At 39.1% G+C, this 21665-nt stretch overlaps 1 protein-coding gene and 1 long non-coding RNA gene across 6 annotated transcripts in view; one reads left to right on the top strand and one right to left on the bottom strand.

Moving 5' to 3' along the window:
* ITGA6 (integrin subunit alpha 6) overlaps positions 1 to 18324 on the top strand; it is a 56242-nt gene extending 37918 nt beyond the window's left edge. For 4 of the 5 annotated variants that reach the window (XM_062604779.1, XM_062604780.1, XM_062604781.1 and 1 more), the window contains 20 exons: positions 384 to 594; positions 1046 to 1239; positions 1384 to 1472; positions 2211 to 2338; positions 4054 to 4149; positions 4632 to 4693; positions 5887 to 6044; positions 7060 to 7215; positions 7929 to 8044; positions 8967 to 9156; positions 9259 to 9342; positions 9501 to 9580; positions 9724 to 9801; positions 9904 to 10006; positions 11091 to 11264; positions 12239 to 12337; positions 12708 to 12818; positions 12902 to 13000; positions 13404 to 13529; positions 16237 to 18324. In XM_062604779.1, the coding sequence (XP_062460763.1) occupies positions 384 to 594; positions 1046 to 1239; positions 1384 to 1472; positions 2211 to 2338; positions 4054 to 4149; positions 4632 to 4693; positions 5887 to 6044; positions 7060 to 7215; positions 7929 to 8044; positions 8967 to 9156; positions 9259 to 9342; positions 9501 to 9580; positions 9724 to 9801; positions 9904 to 10006; positions 11091 to 11264; positions 12239 to 12337; positions 12708 to 12818; positions 12902 to 13000; positions 13404 to 13529; positions 16237 to 16395 (2513 nt within the window). In that variant the 3' untranslated portion in view covers positions 16396 to 18324. Of the gene's footprint in view, positions 1 to 383; positions 595 to 1045; positions 1240 to 1383; positions 1473 to 2210; positions 2339 to 4053; positions 4150 to 4631; positions 4694 to 5886; positions 6045 to 7059; positions 7216 to 7928; positions 8045 to 8966; positions 9157 to 9258; positions 9343 to 9500; positions 9581 to 9723; positions 9802 to 9903; positions 10007 to 11090; positions 11265 to 12238; positions 12338 to 12707; positions 12819 to 12901; positions 13001 to 13403; positions 13530 to 14600; positions 14731 to 16236 lie in introns of all 5 variants that reach the window. The other variant, XM_062604778.1, reaches the window with a different exon arrangement.
* Positions 290 to 20408, bottom strand: LOC134156599 (uncharacterized). The gene is made up of 5 exons (XR_009961966.1): positions 19478 to 20408; positions 19290 to 19395; positions 17522 to 17578; positions 16157 to 16288; positions 290 to 756 (listed from the first exon to the last, which is right to left on the bottom strand). It is a non-coding gene; the product is annotated as an uncharacterized LOC134156599 (long non-coding RNA).
* Between the last annotated feature and the right edge of the window lie 1257 nt (positions 20409 to 21665).

Here is a 21665-nt window from a genome sequence, read left to right as displayed (position 1 = left end):
GAACAATACTGACTTGTACTTAGCAAGGTTTAGAATAATTTTGCCAGAGGTGAACCATTTGTGCTATATTCAAGTGGTAAGGCTGGTGTTCAAGTTCTAAGCTTGTATTTGGTGTCTGTGAAAAGTAAATCTGAGTGAGCAATGCAATAATGTGTTTTGTGGAGGAAATACTTAGATGTTATGTGTGGAACAGTGTAGATCTGTAAAAATGGATCCACCAGTCCAAGTAGAAATGGAGAATGCCCAGTACATTGTACTCTGTTTTAGGCAAAACTTCCATGATTCAATGTACCACTTTAATATAGTAGGAGAATTTATTTTCCCTGTCAGCAGTACAAGCTGTCAGTTTGTGTATTCATATTTTCTTTCTTTCTCTGTTCAAGGTTTCTCTTTGGACTCTGGTAAAGGAATTGTCTCCCAGGATGAGATGACTTTTGTGTCTGGTGCCCCAAGAGCCAACCACAGCGGAGCAGTTGTTCTACTGAAAAAAGAGAAGAACCAGAGAGCGCTGTCACTGGAGCACATGTTTGAAGGAGAAGGGCTGGCCTCTTCTTTTGGCTATGATGTTGCTGTTGTGGATCTCAACAATGATGGGTATGGCCTTGGTAACTCCTATAATGAAGGATGGCAGTCTGGTTTATTTCTGCTTTGATTTTCCATGTTAGAAATACAAGGAATGCCAAATCCCATCTTCCATGTTTTGCTGGAGGAAATGGTGGGCACCTCAGAGAACCAGTCAGGATACAGTCTACATTTCTAATTACAGAAAAGAGTTTTATTTAAACAATTAGTGGAAACACAGAAGGAAAAAACAAATCCCATACCTGATAAAGGCCCTAGAAGATCCTTGTATGTCACAAAGGGAACACAAGCAGTTTGTAGTATCGGAGCTGTTGTTGCTCAACCAGCCCAATGTATTTTTCAGCCCCTGTTCAGCAGCTATTTGGCCAGCTGACTTTGAGACCGTGGTCCCATCAGTTGATCAGTCATTTTTCACAGTCCTTCTGTAAAAGCATCCCTTCATTTTTTTTCCTTTAATTCTAAGGTGGCAGGACATTGTTGTTGGAGCCCCGCAGTATTTTGACAGAAGTGGAGACATTGGTGGTGCTGCCTACATCTACATTAACCAGCAAGGCAAATGGGACAGAGTAAAGCCCATTCGCTTAAATGGAACCACCGACTCCATGTTTGGTCTTGCAGTTGAAAATGTAGGGGACGTTAATCAGGACGGATATCCAGGTGAGTGAAACACAACTGCCGTACAAACGTACGGCACTTTCTTGCTAATGCCAGACGTGGAACACCCTGTATGCACCTTCAACATGATTGCAGGCTGCAGAAAGAGCAAGAATGATTTTAGGTATCGCCACTTCTTTTCAACAGATATTGCAATAGGGGCTCCCTATGATGGTTTTGGCAAAGTATACATTTATCATGGATCCAGGAATGGAATAAACGCAAAACCAGCACAGGTAATGAAATAACCGTTACTATACAGAATTAGTCTTGCACAAAATGAATGTCAGGACTATCCATCTTCTCCCTTTCCACTGCTTTTAGTGGGTTGGGGGACATGCAGAGAAGTCACAGGGCCCTTGCATTACTGACCAGGAAGTTTAGGGATGCTTAATTTCAATACACATTTTTGCTTCCTGGGCAGTCCTTTGGCAGCAATAACACGTAGAGAAAGAAAAAGGCACGTAGATGGGTAAGTCTGGGTTTTTTGAAAGAAATTTTTGGATTCTAAAATAATTGGTGTGTTCATTTCCTCTTGCACTACTGCTCCTTCACTTTCCTTTTTAAGAAGATATGTTTATGCCTTTTTCGTATTTACTTGAGGACTGCTGTGTTCAGTTTGCAAGGTGAGAATGGAACTTGATTATGCTTCTTAGAATCCTGTAAGAATATTTTCTAGGTAAGTTTTCAGTTTTAAGTGCCTTACTGCATAAATGCTATAAATAAAGATAAGCTAGGTCACATTTCTGTGCGAACCAGTAATTTCTGGTACTTGCTGCTACTGCACAGTAAGTTCTTGGAAGAAAAGCAAACCTTGGCACTTCAGTTTATTTACCTGAACACAGAGATCCCATTTCCTTGTATCTATTTTTTTTTTTTTTCTCCTGGCCATGAGTCAATGATGTTCACTTGTTGCTTATTTCACTTTTAGAGCTTTTAAATGTCTGAATTCCCTCAATCTGTTTGATCTTTAGATTCTTGATGGTGAAAAAACAGGCACCAATTTTTTTGGTTACTCTATTGCTGGAAACATGGACCTGGACAAAAACTCCTACCCCGATATTGCTGTTGGTTCCCTTTCAGATTCTGTTTCTGTGTTCAGGTATTATATACAGAACTGGTATTATATACGGAATAATACAGAACTGGTGGTGTATACAGAACCAAGGCTTTAGGTTTAGTTTTCTCAAAAACCAGCCTGCTGAGAAGTAACACAAAGCTGTTTGGCCTGCAGTGCATTTTTCCTTCTAGAAGCTGGAAATTCTGGAGGGGAAAAAAAATCCATAAATTGGTTTATTATTTTAGACCTTTCTTCCCATTGAGAAGCTTTACAATCAATACAGGGTAAGAGGGTGAACGTGGACAGTTACTGTGGAGCGCTGATGCGTGTAGTATAGCTGTACCCTGGCATTGGCCAGTGATAACTTACTTGGATGCTGATGTCCTTTGATGGAGTTAAGGGTGATAAATAATTCTTTTGCCTTAAGGAGAAGTTAACGGGTATGTTTGCTAGAGCTTTTGTTTGCTGCTGTTAGAGATCTAATCTTGCTTTATTGAAGATAGGACAAAACCAAACCAAACCCCTCTTTTGTAGCTGAGGATCCAAAAGCAGCGAGGCATACGGCCTTCCTGATGTTGCACTGGGTCCATGAAACAGCTTTGAGACAGCCCTGTAGACAGGATACTTTCAGATTTTGGTGGCATATGCCTTAATTAGGGATGAGGTCATGGTCTTTTGCAGACCTCTGCCTTTTTTCCAGTTTAATGTACTGTGAATCACTAGTAATGAGCAGGAAGAAGACTGTCTCCTCATCAGAGCTGTGATTGCCACGTCAGCTTCAGGTCTTTGGTGGTTGCTGTGAGGTCCCGAAGGAGGAGGAACAGAAACTCCCAAAACAACTCTACCTTTCAGACAGACCACCTTTCCTACAATTTTTTTTGACCGTCTCATCTCTAAGGTGTATCGTATCTGTGTACTGAATTGGAATATTCTTAAATACACTGAAACAGCAGCCAACAAAAGGCACTCCTGTTGCTTGTGGAAGAGAACAGAGTAGGTGGAAGGGAGGTCGCTTAGATTTAAGTGTTCTGCTTACTCAAAAGGAGCTTTAATCATTTGCTGATAAGGGCAGTATGAAAACTTTTACAGAGATGAGAATGAAAACCTTTGTGGTGGCCAACAGTGGTGGCCTGCTTAAAAGAAATTTGCTAAAAGAGGAGGCGGCGGCTTTTTGGCCATTTTAAGCAGCGCTTAGATGCTTTGATGGGATCAGCTCATTCGTTTGCTCATGAGAACTGTCTTTTCTTGTCCCTTCCAAAAAGGAAGAGAAAGGAAAAGTTGTCAGGCTGAATTATGGTTACAGCCTACATGCAGAGGAGTCAGGAAATGAAAACATCTTTTCCCACAGCCACCCCGGCTCCACATTAAAGCTGTTGTGAACATTAATCTCAATGAACTTCAGTACCTACAGTAGTTCACACGGGCTGAATTACCATTGGGGTGGGAACCATCACTGTGAATTTTCTGTTTTTTATACATGTGTAAAATGACAACCACAGCCACACGTTAACATGCCCTGCTTCCCAGGCAGGCATTTAATTGCGATTGTGTTGGGTTTTGTGACTCACTTTGCTTAAACTTTGAGTAGTTTTGTTTCTAACCATTATCAAAGCCAAATTCTGTTTCCTGGGGTGCCTGTTGCAAATCCGTGCAGGCATGGAGGGTGTCTGGGATTCACATGAATTACTGCATTGATCTTAACAGAAACTTTTTGTTTTACCCCCTCTTTTGATTCCCCATTTTTCCCCCAAATAAAGATCCCGGCCTGTGATAAGCATTAAAAAAAGCGTTACGGTACAGCCTGACCGAATTGATCTGAAGAAAAAGAACCCCGAGGACCCCAGTGAAATATGGTAAATTAAAAAAACAACAAACAAGTGTATCAGAAGCCTTGGTGTCTTGGGTTTTCCGCTGTGATGATGTTAACTCGGAGGGCTGTGACAGTCATGCAGGTTAAGCAAATATACGTACATGTGATCATTTTGATCTCCTGAATTTGCTGTGACCACTTTGCTAAGCACAAGGTGTGGAATTGTTCTGTTCATAATGTCCATTTTTGAAAACGAATGTCACTTTGCCACTTCAGATTTTAACACTTACCAGTATCTTATCTTGAACAGCTCTCAGTAGAGATACAAGAACAAATGCCAGAAAATACTCCTTCTAATTGCTTATTAGCCATTTTTTCTTGCTTTGCAGTTCTGTTTAGTAAGCAGCAAATTACTGTTGTAGCATGAAAACCAGAGTCATAGAACTGATAATATCAGTCAATGGACTGTTAAAACTTTTCAGCCTGTTGGACTGTGCCCTATTAATTTCTTGGCTGTTTTTACAGGATGGATGTGAAAGCCTGCTTTCAGTATACTGCAAACCCCAGAGATTTAAATCCACGAATAAGTAAGTTTTGACGATAAATGTTTCTGATGTGTTTGTCTGTCACGTGCTTTGTGTGGTTTTTGAAATTATTATTACTATTATTTGGAGCATGTAATGGAAGAACAGCACTCAAATTATAGTGACTAACCTCAGATTGTGACTGTCAGATGTAAAATGTGACTTGGTACTAAGGTCTGTCAGCTACCACACCATCTGTCTTTAGAGTCATGCTGGTGTGTTACAAAGTTCATGACAGACCGAACTGAAGCTTTCTAGGTAATGTAACTGCCAGTGAGCAAGAGGCTGCCATACAGACCAACACCATGTTGCTTCTCTAGGTTAGTGCTGCTTTAGAAAGCAGTTTTAAAGTCCATCTTATAAATCATTAGTAAGCATTATTTCTCATTGGAGACTTACCATATAAACCAGCGTTCTGTATTGATGAAAATGGTTTTGTGGAAATCGGTAATGGAAATAAAAAGATCTTTGTATTAATAGGAGCTTGGAAGACTGTGCCATAAATATAGTTAGAAATGAAAAGCATTAGTTTCTCATGTGTCCTGTTTTTTCTCTTGTTAAAATGCCACTGTTACTAAATCTGGGAAAACCGTGTAGGATTTTGAGAGGAAATGAGAAGAATTTTAAGCCCAAACCTCCTCCTCCTCCTGGATGGTCTTTAGTTTCTCAGTTACTTGTCAAATTCCATAGGATGTGCGTGAATAAGGTCCTGGTCCTTCAACAGGTCAAGTGCTTCCAGCTCTTAGAGGCTGCTCATGTGTGCCTGTCTGCGCACTCCTCAGGCCTGGAATGCTCAGTGCTGTTGCCATCCTTTCAACATTAAACTGTCTTGGTCAATACGCAGATGATCAAAAGATGTAGAGAGTTCAGAGTATTCACAAAGTTTTGTATCTCGGCCCTCTACTGGCTCCACAGCAGCAATTACAGCTCCTCCAGCCAGCTCTGCATGCTGGTGAAGTAATGGGGTACTTTGGAAATGAAGGTTTTGGTGTAAAAGTTTCCTTTAGGTACATGTACAGGGTACCTGGCCCTGCACTGGAGAGGGGCAAAATAGCCGAGAATGGTTTGTGCAGCCCAGCACTGGCTGGAACAGTCTCCCAGAATAACGTTGTAAGGTCATAGCTGGTGAAATTAAAGTTCTTTTTAACAAGGCAAGGTTTTTTTTTACAGTGACTCTACTTTATTTCTTCATCTAGAGATCACGTACACATTTGAAGCAGAAAACGAGAGGAGGCAGTTAGGCCTGCCGTCCAGGGTGCGGTTTAAAGACCACCTGTCTGATCAGTTCACTGCAAACACAACCCTGAGGGGGCAGAACTCAAGAGAGTGTGTGACAACCAAGCTTGTACTGCAGGTAAGGCAGTTTATTTCATTTAGACCCACTGAAAACAAAAGCATGCTCTTTTTTTCAGCCTCATGATACCTTTGTATATCTTAAAAGTCACATGCAGTATAAAGCTTTAAAACTAGAAAACAAACCGTAATTAAGTAGTACCTTACTATTCTCTGCACGCATGCTGCTTCTTCCTGTTGCTTTTCTTACAAAGCATGAATAAAAGTTGTAGCCACTGCAGCAATAGAGAGGCAATAGATGCCAAACTGGAGAGCTGTTTCCAACAGAAGTAATTGTTACAGAATTTAACAGTGTCACTGGCTAGGAAGAGAATTTTAACCCATGGGTTTTGGAGGGGATGAATGGGCAGGACAAGAAAGCTTGGTAAGTGCTCTCTGACTTGACTGCTACAGCAGACCTTAAAGGTGGCACTATTCCAGGAGCTGAACAAACTCTCTGCCTGTGGCTCAGCAGTAATGAGCCAGCATTGCTTTTGACCAGAGCAAATTAAGCATCTTGAACTTCACGCACTGCAATTACAGAATGGTTTGGATTGGCAGGGACCTTAAAGATGACCTAGTTCTATCCCTGATGCCACAGGCAGGGATACCTTCCACTAGACCAAGTTGCTCTCAAAGCCCCATCCAACCTGGCTTTGAACGCTGCCAGGAATGGGACAGCCACAACCTTCCTGAGCAGCCTGTTCCAATGTGTTATTTCACTGTTGTAGTGTGAATTCCATTTGCCTGAGTTACCATGTTACTCGTAGGAACTTTTAACAGTGAGAGAAATCATCACTGGGAAGCCAGGCAAAAAACCCAAACCAGCCAGCCAGTAGGGCTGGGCTCCTTGTGTTCTTGTGCCTTATTAGAAAATGCTGGGTTTCTATATAGTGAATAGCTTCAACAGTGGGAGATGTAGCAGGAAAGATTTTGCTTTAGTGCTTGTTATAAAATTGACAGCAAAAGCTAGCCGTTGTGTTGCTTTTTCTTCTCTGCACTGTACACTAACTATGCCATTTAAAATATTTCAACAGGACAAAATCAAAGATAAGCTACGACCCATTCCAGTGTCAGTCACTGTTAAAATTGCTGGCCTGGAGTCTAGCTCACCGTCCACAAGAAAAGACAGAGCACTTCCAGAGCTGATACCAATTCTAAATTCAAATGAATCTGAAACAAAGACCACAAAAGTAAGCCTTTGATACCGCGTTTTCCCACAAATCTGCACTCTGATGGCTCACTGAATTTTAAAAGCTGTAGAAAGCTAAATTATGACCAAAGGAAATAAATAACTGGGGTGGCACTGGATGTGTAACTACTGGCTTATATTCTGTATTTGTTTGTAACTTGTTACAGAATGTTATGAACTAGATCCTGTGTTTCTTTTGCAGTAGAAGTGGAGATAGTATAGTGGCCAGGCTGGTTTGGTTTGTTTTTTGGTTTTGTTTTTTTTTTTTCCTCTCCACAACAAGTTTAAGAAGAAATTTGCTTTTGATTGAAACTGGAAATCCATTGTCTCCTGCTGTGAATGCTTGTCCCACATCACAAGTAATGTACCATCTAATTTTTCCATGGTTAGGATGCTGTAATGGCATTAGAGCTCTGCAGCAGTGGATATCTCATTTCCTTAGCACTCACTGAAGACTTAAGAATGTTGCTCCTTATTGGAAGTGTACCTCTTGCTTAGAATTATCTAACTTTGCCTTCTGGTCACATCTAAAATTCTCAATTATCAGCACCAAGGGCTGTGTCTCACAAAAAAAAGTCTTGATGGGCAAGAGTCAGGTTAAAATCTTACCCTATCCAGGAAAGCGTCTCTGATGCTTCATACAGTACACATCAGGAATCTTGTTTTAAGCTATTATCATGTGACATGCAGTAACAGTCCTTTGGCTTTATTTAGGTGGAGTTCTTAAAAGAAGGATGTGGAGAAGACAATGAGTGTCATAGCAATCTGAAACTTCAGTACCGGTTTTGCTCTAGAGAAGGAAATGAAGACAGGTTTACTTACCTACCAATGTAAGCCTTGATTAATGCATTGCTAAAATTCAAATTACTAACGAGTGCTTAAAAGAACTTTTAGGAGAGGGTTTTGGGTGTTAGAGCAGCTTTGTTCTGTTACTCTGGCAAAGACAGCCCCGTGCGGCTGTAATCACCTGTCAGGATGAGGAAGGTGGGGGACTGGGCATGAGCTGTAGAAAAGCAGCAATGGTGGTACACTCAGATGGATACAAGTGACCACAACTATGCATATGTGGGCTAAGAGTTAGAAAAAAGTTTCTAACCCTTGGAGAAATGATTCTAAACCAGCCTTGCAGAAGTTTGTGTATGATACTATCAGAATATATAGTATAATATATATTACATATATCTAGTGTTAACTGAGTTGAAATTTGATTGTATGACATGATATACTATAGTCTAGTAGCCCAAGACAAGCAGTTACAGAGAAGTGAACAGAAAAACGATTTCACAGTAACACACACCTGATGGCACTCTGCTGCATCCCTGCTCCCTGGAGGGCCAGTGAAAATGGAAAAAAGGAATTATGTTTCTTTACTGTCAACAGTCAGTCACCTTTAGCAGTGAGTGCCACAGCCTGACTCAGAAGCCAAAACCATACACATTTTAAAAGAAAAAGTAGATCAGTAAACTTACTGAGGGGAAATTCACCACTGTTACAGGTGAGCCAGAGGCAAGTGCTGGTTCAGAAATACTACAACCTCTTGATGACCTGAGGGAGGGTGTATTGGTCTGTTCTGTCCTGGTAACTTCCCAACATGAAATACTAGTCTGGAAAAAAAAACTCTGACCATTCATGTGTTTATGGTCTAACAGCAGTTCTTCCCTAATGGAGAGAACTGTATTTGGGCAAACCATAGTAAGAAGCAAACTTCATACACATTTGTCTTCCTAATGCACAACCCTGTATACTCTGTAGTGAAAATGGTGTGCCGGTGCTTGTTCTGAAAGATCAGAAGGATATTGCCCTGGAGATAACGGTGACAAACAATCCATCTGATGCAAAAAATCCACAGAAAGATGGTGAGGATGCGTATGAAGCTAAACTAATAGCAACTTTCCCAGACAGTCTGACTTACTCTGCATTCAGAGAGATGAGGGGCTATCCTGTAAGTATTTTTAAGAGAAAAGCTACTCAAATTTTAAATATTTTCAGCATATTTTGACCTTAATGTTTTTATTTTGACCTTTTAATGTTTCTGTTTCATCAGGAAAAACAGCTAACATGTGGTGCTAACCAAAATGGCTCTCAAGCAGAGTGTGAACTTGGAAATCCTTTTAAAAGGAACTCCAATGTAAGTTGCACCTATTTACTCAAGTTACAAAATCTGATTCTTGATGCAGTTGTCCAAAGTTTGTGTGTGTCATAACTGGAAATTTGATTTGGATGTCTTTTTAACTCTAAAACTCGATGGTGTATTTCTTTGATACTGTATTGTTACTTCTTGTCTAGGTAACCTTTTATCTGATCTTAAGTACCACTAAAGTTAATGTTGATACAACAGACTTGGACATCAATCTGAAGTTGGAAACGTAAGTTTTCTTTGTGTGCACGTGCTGTGTTTTATATAGAGTTGTAAACAATTTGAAGTAATTTGCTAAATTCACAAAAGCAGTAGTAATGTGAATACTGCCAAATCTGTAAAATAAACAGCATTGTTTCCTTTTCATTGTAGAACAAGCACTCAAGTGAATTCAACACCGATTACAGCTAGTGCTAAAGTGGTTCTTGAATTGCTTTTATCACTCACTGGGTATGTGATGATAGCATAATGAATGGGGGGTTGGGGATGACAGTATTGCCAGAGACTTGATTAAAATCTGCTTACTCTCCTTCCCCACGCCTACCTGAACAGAGTTGCTAAACCTTCTCAGGTGTATTTTGGAGGTAACATTGTTGGTGAGAGTGCTATGAAATCTGAAGATAATATTGGAAACCTCATAGAGTATGAATTCAGAGTGAGTAATTTATATTAATGCCAACAGCTGGTTTTAATCCACAGTTTATCTCTTTATGCATATGAATACTTGAAAAAGTTGCTGGATGTAAACAGGCTTTCTTTCATCCCAAAATCCTGACTTCCAATGAAGAAGAACATGCAGTCGGACTGCAGACCAGAGCTGCTTTTTAGGCCTTGATGCGTTATGGTCTTTTTGAGCGATTGGCCTGAGGCTTGCTTGATTTTTTCCAGAGCAGTTCATGCACATTTAGCTGTACAGCATAAATCCCCACGCAGGTAGGGAACAGAACTGAAACCTAGAACCCTAACTGTGGTGTGCTCAGGCGTTAGCTGATACCCACAGACAGTGGGTATGTGTACTTGCTGCGTGCAGGGCTGAGCAGGCAAAAGATGACACTGTGGGAGCCACTCTGAATGTGTGGGTCTGTTTCACTCTTCGTCTTCTGCATAATTAATAAATCAAAGAGAACGTAAGAGAGATATTTTTTTTTCCATAAAAAAGTATTTATCAACGAGAGAGTGACTTTTCCTATATCATTAACGTGAGCCGCTTTGTACATAGCAGTTTGTCAGGATTAAAGTCCATCTCTGTCACTGCTTTATGTTCTTCTGCACCTGTGTATATATATATATATAAAAATAAAAGTAGAAGCAGCTAGTAGAAGCAGAAGTTTTAGAATGTGCTATCATGAACAGTAACACCAAGAAAGCAAAAAATAGGTTGGGAAACAACTTCCAGACCTAGGAGAGCAACAGCTGGTTATCTTTCTGTGTCAGAGTTCCTCGTAAACTTGCAATTTACCTCACTTGCATAACTGAATGATTTGTTAACTCTTTAACAATTGGAGTTGTTGTTTCACATGGATTTCTGAAAATCAACACCTTAAATTTCATGTTAGGGAATTTTAATCCTTATGTTTCAACTCTATTTACTTGCTATCCAAGCGTGCTAGTTTTACGCTATTTTTGATGGTTTCATCTGCTTTTAAATCTTGTTAGCTGCATGCTTAAAACTTGCCCATCTGATCAAGACGAAAATCCCTTTAAGTATTTCACAGTTTACAGAATGTTTATTTTAACAGGTAACTAACTTGGGCAGACCACTGAAAACATTTGGTACTGCTTCCCTGGACATCCAGTGGCCGAAAGAAATCAGTAATGGCAAGTGGCTGCTTTATTTGATGAAAATAGATTCCAAAGGATTGGAAAAAGTCTCCTGTCAACCTGAAAGTGAAATCAATAGTCTGCGTGTTGTGGTATGTTACCCTCTATGTCTTCTCTTCATGAATTAGTGAAACATGAAAGCAGTGCAGCATGTGGCAGTAGGGCATAAGAACTTGCCTCCAGAAGGGTTTTTTGTTTGTCTTAAGCAGCTCACAAGCGCAATACATGAACACTGTATCAAGGGTTTAGCTTATTAGAGACCTCAGCTAATGAGGATAATGTGCTTAAGGAATGATAATCTGTCATCACAGTGGCTGTTTTTGCGATGGGCACTGCTGTCATAAGCTCTTACAGGATACAATCACTGATTGCTTTCACAGATTTCATCAGCATTATTGAAATCTGTTCACAATAAATGTAAACATCCCCCCCCCCCGCAGCCCAGGGGAATTCCATGTGCTTTTATTAACAAGAAAGAAACCAACTTGCATTTAAATTTCCTTATTTATAACAAATAAGAAAAAATTTCTCAACCAAGTGTCAGGCACACTGAAGTGCTATATCTAGATGTGATTTTCTCCCCCCCCCCCCAATCTTAAGATCATTTTGGAGGAGTTCCAATTTCCCAATTTCCACCATTAAAAATGCATGCACGTAAGCCCATTCTGGTCAGATCACTTCATCAGTTAATGAACTTTCATTGTGAATGTAATTAATAAACAGTTAAATCATCTACTGCCTCTAGCAGAATCTTACTCTTTTAGCATAGTAACATTAATACTCTTTATACAGAACATTGAAGTAACATCAAAAGCTTTATAACTCTAAACCCTTGACCTATTAAAGAAAGTAATCAGTTGACCTCTCTAGGTAATCTCAAATTCTAGTAGTTGTCCTGACTCTACTATTAGCAATAAATGTGGGTAAGTGGGGATATATAATGATGTCACTTATGCTGATCTTGGAACAAGAAAATACTCACAGGACTTGTTTCTCTGGTTGTATGGGGTCAGCATTAAGAGATGCCTATGGTAGATAAAATACTAAAAATTTTTACTTCTTTTAGGAATCCCATAACTCAAGAAGGAAACGTGAAGTTGCAGAGAAGCAGACTACAGACAGCAAAACACTTTCTTTATTCTCAGAAAGAAAATACAAGACCTTGGTAAGCATATTGCTCCAATGTAGTCTTGTCAGATACCACTCTCTGCACTTTTAAGAGGGCTTTTCTGAGTTTCCCAGGGTGAAAGAAGGTACTGCTTTGCTTTTGTCTTAAATCCAAGTATCAGTTCTTTTAAAATTTCCCCATTTACATTATTTGCTCATGAGAGAAAAATGGGAATAATTTCTGCATAGTTACCTATATTAAAATAAATAGGTAATTGCATCTTTATTGTGTTTTCCGGTTGCTGTCAGTGCAAATGGAGTTTGGTTCCTGCATATAAATATGCTGTATATAATCCAATTTTTAATCTCGGGGTTAAACAGTTTGCAAGGATATGTTTTTATTTACGTATATAAATTTATAATTGCAGGACTGCAATGTGAATGCACGCTGTGTGGACATAAAATGTCCCCTGAAGGGTTTAGACAGCAAGGCATCTATAGTGCTACGTTCCAGGCTGTGGAATAGTACTTTCTTAGAAGTAAGTCCCCTTATGTGCCCTTTCTGGAAGGTCACAGCTGTTTCCTGTTCTGTGTCTAATTTCTGTATTTTATTTTGTAACAGGAATACTCCAAGATGAATTATCTAGACATTCTTGTTCGGGCTTCAATCAGTGTTCCTGCTGCAGCTAAGAATGTTAAGCTCACAAATGAAGTTGCTCAGGTACGTTCAACATTTAATGCTGACCATACGTTGTGGTTGTGATGTTTCCAGCTTAAATCAAAAGTTGGGGGGGGGTGAAAACCCAAACCAAACAAAATTGCATATAACAACCACCACTGAGCCAACCAAAGAAAACCCACCAGAAACCCCCCCCATTTTAAAAGTAGCTAAAAGCTTAACTTCTTAATTTTTAAATTATCTATCGTTTTTACCTTGTTTTGGGTTGGATAAGTTCACTACCATATTTAAATAACACCAGCAGGAACTTTTTCTTCAAAAACATTTTGCAGGTGAGAGAGAGAAGGCATCTTGTTAGAGATAAGACTATATAAACTGTAACAGTGTATTAAACGTGGACCCTTCTGACATGCTCTTTCCATCTTGATGCATTTCTCTCCTTTAGGTGCGTGTTACTGTCTTTCCTGCAAAACCAGTAGCCCTTTATACAGGAGTACCTTGGTGGATCATCGCAGTGGCTATTTTTGCTGGCATATTGATGCTTGCGCTGTTGGTATTCTTACTATGGAAGGTGAGTTCTTATTCATCTGGTTATATTTCCTGGTCTACAACTGACAAGACAGCATAATAATTAAGCAAATTATTAAATTTGTATTTGGGTCTCAAAATAGAGCAAACTGCCCAAACCATACACTGCCTTTGAGTCTCAGTTTTGCAACATTTGGAATTAAAATGGTTACATAGGAAGACTTGTTACAAAATTTTTCAGCTTCCACATCCTCACAAGATGAAGTATTTTGAGCTCTGTGCAAAACTTGAATCAGAGCCTATATTTACTTTGATGTGGACGGATACTGCTAATGGGAGCTTCTGCAGTTAGGTGTAAAATTTCATGTGAATTACTTACAAATGTTTTAGCAGGGCTTTGTTCCCAGTAGCATTAGAAATGCCATTAAACTGACAGTATCACAAAAGGCGATTTGTAAAATAAAAAGTTAAGTACCTATTTTTCAACTACCTTTGGCATTTTTACAACCAGTTGTGGTTCCAAGTATAACAGGGCAGTCCTTTTAGTTTTTAAGAGACATAGGCAGTTAGTATGTGCTGTTACAGGACAGCACAAGGTTACTTAGGATATTCTTTTTCACCTCTTCTATCTGTCACTTACTTTCTTCCTTAGAAACTGCAGCAATTAGCTTTACTGAGGAGCTCCTATTTGTTGCAAGTTACTTCTCACAGGATAGTTCTGATTTCCTGTGCAGTAGTCCACAAACATATTTCAGTATAGACTTCCCTTCTTCACTGCCAGCTGTGGACCTACTTTATAGTAGTTTTTCTTAAAGACGAAACAACCAACCGAACACAAACAACAGCTGCATTATAAATTTAACAAAGTGCTTCTAAACCAGTATATTTTTACCTCAGGTTATTCTGTTGTTCTACAGATTGAGTTTAGTCGAAGAAGTTCTCAGATCTAGAAGCTGCTAGACCTTATGATTTATTTTTTTTTCTTCTGGAGGGGTTGGGGAGAGGACTGCAAAGGGATAATGGGAAGACAGTTCAGAGGTAATTTAAGTCAGTTTTAACAGGTTTGACTTCTTCCAGTCCACAAAAATTGACTAAATACCTTGCTTCCTTGTAGTGTGGTTTCTTCAAGAGAAATAAGAAAGATCATTACGATGCCACATATCACAAGGCTGAGATCCATGCTCAGCCATCTGATAAAGAGAGGCTTACTTCTGATGCATAGTATTGATCTACTTCTGTAATTGGTAATTGATGGTATTTTTTAATGTTTAACTGTGGCACATGCTCTGGTTGTTGCGGTGGCTAACTATGGAGCTTTTATTGCATACGTTCTATTAACTTTTGGATTTCAAACTATCATACTTGCTTGCTCATTCTCTTGATAGATTTTTCGCTTTTGGTGCACGTGAACACACACACAGGCGTTTACCTTGGTCTAAAAAGCTTCTTGTTTATTTCTTTAGCAAATGTTGATTTCTTGCAGTGTTTTTTAGTCTTTTTTTTAATTTATGTTTTGGCAGTACACATAAGTTTTTTAAGTTTGAGAGATGGTAATCAGCACTGCAGAGTTGAGATACAAAGCTAAGACTGTGGACAACAGATAAACTTGCTTTACTAATCTTTAATGCATGCTAATAGGTACATGTTGCTTATAAAGAAAAGGGTTTTCATAATGAGAATTGCTGTGGAAACATCTGTTTTTCTTCAATTCTAAGGTACGCTTTTCTAGGAGCACGCTTTCTTCTGCTGAAGCTACTAGATGCATGGTAGTTTATGCTCCTAGCAACCTTTATTCAACTTGAGATATTACATGCATGTACACTATATTAATAAGTGATGCTTGGGATGAAGGAATGGGGAGGAGTAATTAACTAGAATATGTCATATAAACGTTTAATGAAATCTTAACTAAGCAGTGGCTAAAGATTTAGCCTATGTCTCGGTGCAGTTTTTTAAATTCAGTCCCATGTAAGTTCTAGTATTTTTTTTAAAAAAAACAAAACACAAAACGGCAACAAAAAAAAAAACACAAAAAACCAACACCCCACAACAAAAACTGAGCAACAACCAGACAAAAAGAAAAACCCCAGCACCACAAATACTGTGAACAAAACCGCTTTAATATTTTTCCCTCTAGCATTACCTAATGACAGCTGGATGGTACAATGTCTCTTAACCTTGACATCAGTGACCTCTGAGCATGTGAAGTTCAGTATCTACCCATCATCATCTTTGGAACTCTGTGGCCATAACTCCATTTTGTTTTGAAAATTAATTTTAATCTATTCATCAATATTTAAAATCATTTTACAGTGGCTTTGAATAAGAACTTGCAGGGCACAAAAACTGCACTAGGTTTCATGTAGGGAGACTTGTGTCATGGCACATTACAGAACTTTCCAATTATGTCTTTTTTTTTTTGTTGTTTTTTTTTATCCTATGGCAAACTCAGCAAGAGCCACTTTCTAATACTGTGTATGGATAGTTAATTCAGGTGACTGTAGTTGAGATGATGCTTTGAAAAACAAGGCCCTCATGTAACTTTTCTTGAAGGTCCTGGAAATCTGTGTTTGTCTTTAAAATACACCACTGTACAAGACAATACCACCTTTGATTCAGGAGAAGCAAGCTTTCCCGAACTATATCTGTAATTGTGTTCAATTTTCTTACCTGTGCAGAACTTATCTCTGTAATCATAGTACTTTGCCAGCAACTTTAATCTAATCTGTTCTTTTCCTTCTCTGCTGTAGTGCGGGTTCTTCCAGCGTTCCAGGTACGAAGACAGTGTCCCCCGGTATCATGCTGTAAGAATTCGAAAAGAAGAGCGACACATCAAAGATGGGAAATACAAAGAGCTCGAGACAAAACAGTGGTTCACAAAATGGAATGAAAATGAAAGTTATTCTTAGTGAAAAATTCTTCTCATCACAAAGTTCAGAGAGAAGTTAAAGTTTTATTAATAGAATATTGATGGAGTTAGATCTATGAACACTATTGACATTCACCATTTGATTGTAGATATTACTACTTATATTGAGGCTTTTGTTTGCACAGTTAACATTGCTTCAAAAGACTTGACTTGCATTATTTAATTTCCAGACTGCCTCTTTCCCCCCTTCAAATCTAACTCTCACTTCAGAAGATGTTGTGTTGATTTGGGGTCTTTTCTGCAACATATGCAAAACCACTACTGCAGACCTCTTCCTGTGATCATAATCTCTTTCCTAGGGATCCAAGGAATGGACAGTTAAGGTCAAGATAAGTTCTTCATCCTTCCCTCAATGCATAGTCCATTATAAACACACAGCTGCCTTAACACACCTTGTGCAAGTACACTTTGAAGACCTGCCAATCTACTTTAAACTTTGCCTACTGCAGTAGTTAGGGCTTAACAAAAAGCATCGTCTTTAAATTACATGTGCAATAGGTCATTTTGCTCGAATTGTGTGACTCTTGGTCACAACAAATACACACAGGTTTATTTTGTTGTTTGTTGTTTTTTTTCTTGAGTTTTTATTTTGTTTTTTTTTAAGAGAGGCTTGAGTATTAGATGTACTTTTTGTATATACAAATTTTAGTCATTTTTGTATTTATTTTTGTTATAAATCATTGTCTTTGACTAACTGTTAGGCCAAAGACTTAACTGAACTTTCAAGTCCACTGTGTTTTTGAACTTCAGATTATGAGACCTGAGGCTATCACTGCATTTTATTAAGTCACTGAAGGTGCCAATGCTTTCCAAAATTGTAAATATTTATTCCAGTGATGTGTATGGGGGCTTTTTTGTGATACATGTAACTTTATGTAATAGGAATCATCAGGTCTTGTAACATGATCTGTATATTACTTCAGACTATTGAACAGTTTGGACACCAAGCAGAAGAAAGGGTTTTAGATACAGTTTTATACTTCCTGCAAATGAGAGTTTCTCTGGAAACAGCTTTCCGGCTTCATAAGAAATTCCTGTTTGGCCAAGGCATTGACTACTGCAGCTGTCACACAGCACTTGAAGGAGGCTCTACATGCCCAACTTACCTTAACTAATGGGATCTGAGCTGATCCATGTTGAGACTACTGAATTGTCTTGAATACCTGAATGTTGATAAAAGTAGAACCACAATGTTGTGTTTATCAGTAATCTAGTTATTGTAACATAACTGCTAAAACTATTTAAAGAGTTTAGTTTTTTACCCATGTTCTAAAGCTTTGGTACTATTTAAGAACAAAGATTCAGTTCACAGTTGTTTATTCCATGTGAAACAGAATTCTGCTCAAAAAGTATGCATGTTAAGTGCTAGTAATTTGAACTATGCAAAAACCTCTTGGTACTTTTTCCCCTCATAGGGTAAAAACCTGCTAGGAGGGCAGCTGTCAAGTGTCTTATTTTTACTACTAACTTTGAATGTACCTTCTTTAAGGTGTGGTCACCTAAAAAGTTATTAGAAAAAGTGCATTAATTTAAGACTCTTCTTCCTTCCATTAGATAATCTCAGTATGTTGTGACATTATGAACACTTACATGTGTATTTATCTGTTACCTGGTTTTTGAGCTTTTACAATTCTAGCTTATTTGCTGAAAGACTCAGCAGCATCAGAAGCCAGGCTAGTCAGAGCTAAGCCTGACAAACAGCCTTGGATTTAAAAGCAGGTTGTGTCCCTCACCTATGAACATGAACATTTTAGCAGCGTTAAACTGCAAATTCTTGAAAAGTAAGTCCTGTCACTGGTATACATTTCTCTCAAACTTTTCTTGTACCAGGTAGCAATGCTACATTCAAAATTACCTGTGGATATTTGTATAGAAGTGTGAAATAAAATCTCTTTTTTTTTTAATGAAACATTGGTTTTGGTAGTAGTGATTTCTTACCATAATTATCTGAGGTAGCCATAGCCAAGTTCACTAGAAGAGTAAGGTGGAAGCTGCAAGCTGTAACAAACTGTCTCACGCTCAATACTGCCATGACTGTGGGAGTCCTCCCCCATGCAAAGGTCAGATAAGGCAACTGCAGGAGATAACACACAATCTCTTGCTCACAGACTCCCTGCTGGCTGCTGTAGTTCCCAGCATTAGGATAAAGCAGGCTCTGGTAAAGCACCAAGTGTCAGCTCCCATAGGGCAGAGCTACCCCCTCCTCTCTCCTCTCTCCACACTTCACCTCTGCTGCCCAGGGTACTTAGAATGCATGTGGTCTTCTAAAAGCTCCCTGGCCAGACAGGTGTTTCTGTAACTAGGAAAGATAGATGCATCCCCCAAAATTAGTCAAGGACTTCACATACCTAGCTGTAATTAGCAGTGGAAGTTTGATACTGATAGTTACATGATTGCAGGATACAGCTTCAACTCCACCAAAAACACCCTCCAAAACAAAGACACTCCCTGGCCCCAAAACCAGGAAAGCCAAAAAGATGCAGAAAAACAACACAGGAAACCTTCGGTTTATCTCCATTTTTAAGACACTAACCCTCAGAGGATGCTTGGCTCGCCTTTGCTGGGAGAACAGCTAAGTAGCTGATAAGAGGAAGTGCAGCACAAATATAGTATATTAGATTTTATATATGCTATATAGTACTAGATGTAGTATATACTACATACAGAGTAGTACAGTACTGTATAGGTAATTGTATGCACATTGTATACATATACATACATAAAAAGTACTATATATTTACTTAGTGCTTGTGTTTGTGTGTAGTAGTGTGTATGTATAAATCTATATATAAAATAAACACACTACATAGCCTAAATAGAGCCATATAAATTACAGTATCTTCACGTATATTTGTCACAGCACAGGACCCATACCTTATAAGAGAAGCTTTCAGTAAGAAGGGACTATCACAGCATCATTTCAGTCATTGCCTCTTGCAGAAGTTAAGTTATATGTGGAAGAGGAGACAGAACAGGGTGCCTGTACACAAAATCAGCACATAATGTGAAGAGCAGCTTTTGGAAGCAGCACCAGAACACCAATCCCCAGTTGAAACACCCACCTTACAATGCTGTCTCTGCAGCAGTGTGTCTTAACTAAAATGAAGAGACTACACAGAACCAGAAGTCTGCTTAGATACAACCAGCTGAAATAACTTCTCCCAGCACAGAGTAGGCAACAGGACAGTGTCAGCAGCCGGTTTGCAAAACCCGGGAGAACAAACTGTGATGAAACAACCTGGTGGTGCTCTAAGCCAGAACAGGCACATGTACATGTCAACTTGCCAAGCAATGCACTCGTGGTGACAAGAAGAATGTGGGTGGTGCTGCTGCATAAGCACTTCCTTCAGTTTTTATGCCAGTTCTTGGTCATCTTTAGATGTCCATTTGTCTCCCCTGGTTGTGGATTTGTAATTAAAACTATACACCTTTTATAACCTCCTCATAGCCTTGCTGGAGTCCTAACCATGATCCTGGTGAGAAAAACACAGCAATTGCTTACCTTGAAAAACTGCCACAGAAATCTGCCTTAATGCCCCAGTCAGGGTGTGATGCTGTTCCTGTACAGGGCCTGCCATTTGCGTTTTCCACACTCAAAGCTAGATCCTGTTCCTCCTTAATTTTCTAGCTCTGAGATGTCCTTGCTGCTGCTTACCTACTGCAGAAAAACATATAGCCCCTCTTACCACTGATACACAGCATTAACTACTTATTTCCTCCTCACCTCTTCCAGTGTCTTCAGGGGATAGGGGAGGAAGGGACAGAAAAGTCAACTACTTTTGCCAGGAGCGTATGAAATAATGCACAACTGCTAAGAGGATTAAAAGAAATGCTTGTGGAGTATTGCTTGGTTTCTTGCAGTGGAGGAGACCAACAGCTAACACATCTGAGAAATGTTATCATTGCCAAAGGCTTACGAGACAAGCCTGTGGCTGATTCCAAGCTTAGCAGGGAGAAACAGCATAAAAATTGCCATCCTGGACTAGTCCACAGACCCACCTGAATCAGCATCCTGACTGATGACGGCCAAGAGTTAAGCAGCATGATGGTGACACTGTGCTGTTCCTGTTCCCACAGAACATTAGTGCTCAACTTCAGTAGCTATGTAGTGTAGTTGTCCTATGGAAGAAGTCATCCATGATAATCATAAAATTTCTCCAACTGCCTTCTGGTCTTCAGTCACAAAGTTGAGCACGGCAAGAATTCACAAACTCCAAAGTTCTGCTATATATCAAATTAAAATAGATGACCCCATACATATGTTCTTGAATCTACTACAGTTTGATAACTGATACAGAAACCCCTTTATATTTCTGACCAACTTTGCTGCCATTTTGGTATCTTTTTATTTCTATTCCTAAAAAAGGATACCAAAGCCACATCAAGCCAATCCTAAGAATTTTCTAGCATATCAAACCCCTAAGAATAATAATGACAAGCCTTTGTGCAGATTAAATACACAAGCAGAAGAGAGACATGGACAGGACAACCAGGTGACTCTGAAGACACCATAGCAAGGCGTATAAACCACTGAAAGAGAAAAAAAGATATTCTATGGATATCCATATTTAAGGTTTTTTCTTTACCTATGATGTGCCCATTTTGGAGGAAAGGGAGGAAAAGAGATAAGTACCAGTACATGAAACAACCAAGAACAGTGACTTCCAGTAAGGGCCTATTTATAGTATTGCCTTAACAAACCAACAGCTCCTTCTGACATACCCTGCAAGAGTGCTTCCAACTGCCTTATGAAAGCTTACACTGAAAACCAAAAATAATTTAAAAATTAAAATTGTAATGCTTAGACTCAAATTAACTGCTTTCAATTATCTTACAGTCTAATTTGTTCTGTCCCATTTAAATTATGGATCCAAATATAATTTCAGGAACACCAATAAGCAGGGCTATGAACAGAAAAATGCCAGATGACAAAAATAATGCATTTCTCCTTTTTTGCTTGTGTAAGATTTTACAGACTTTGGCACATCAGAGCTCCAGCTCATGTCACACTGGATCAGATCAGAGTTTACATGGATCAGTCTCTGATCAGTAGTTTGAACAAGACCAAGACAATGCCTTTGGGTAAACAGAGGTTTGTACTGCTCTGAACACATAATTTAAATAAATATCCACAATTCCTTGTCCACAGTTACTGCTCACCCAGCATGATTTTCCCTGAGAAAAGTGCTCACTGTTTACATTATTGAGAATGGTCTTACAAAGCGCAATGCTTTATTTAGCCTCTGACAG

The sequence above is a fragment of the Pezoporus occidentalis genome, unplaced genomic scaffold, assembly GCF_034315485.1.
Source record: "Pezoporus occidentalis ecotype Australia unplaced genomic scaffold, CSIRO_AGI_Poc_V1 ctg88, whole genome shotgun sequence".
Classification (NCBI taxonomy): Eukaryota; Metazoa; Chordata; class Aves; order Psittaciformes; family Psittacidae; genus Pezoporus; species Pezoporus occidentalis.
Note: the sequence above shows the minus strand (reverse complement) of the source record. Positions and strands in the feature narration are given on the sequence as shown.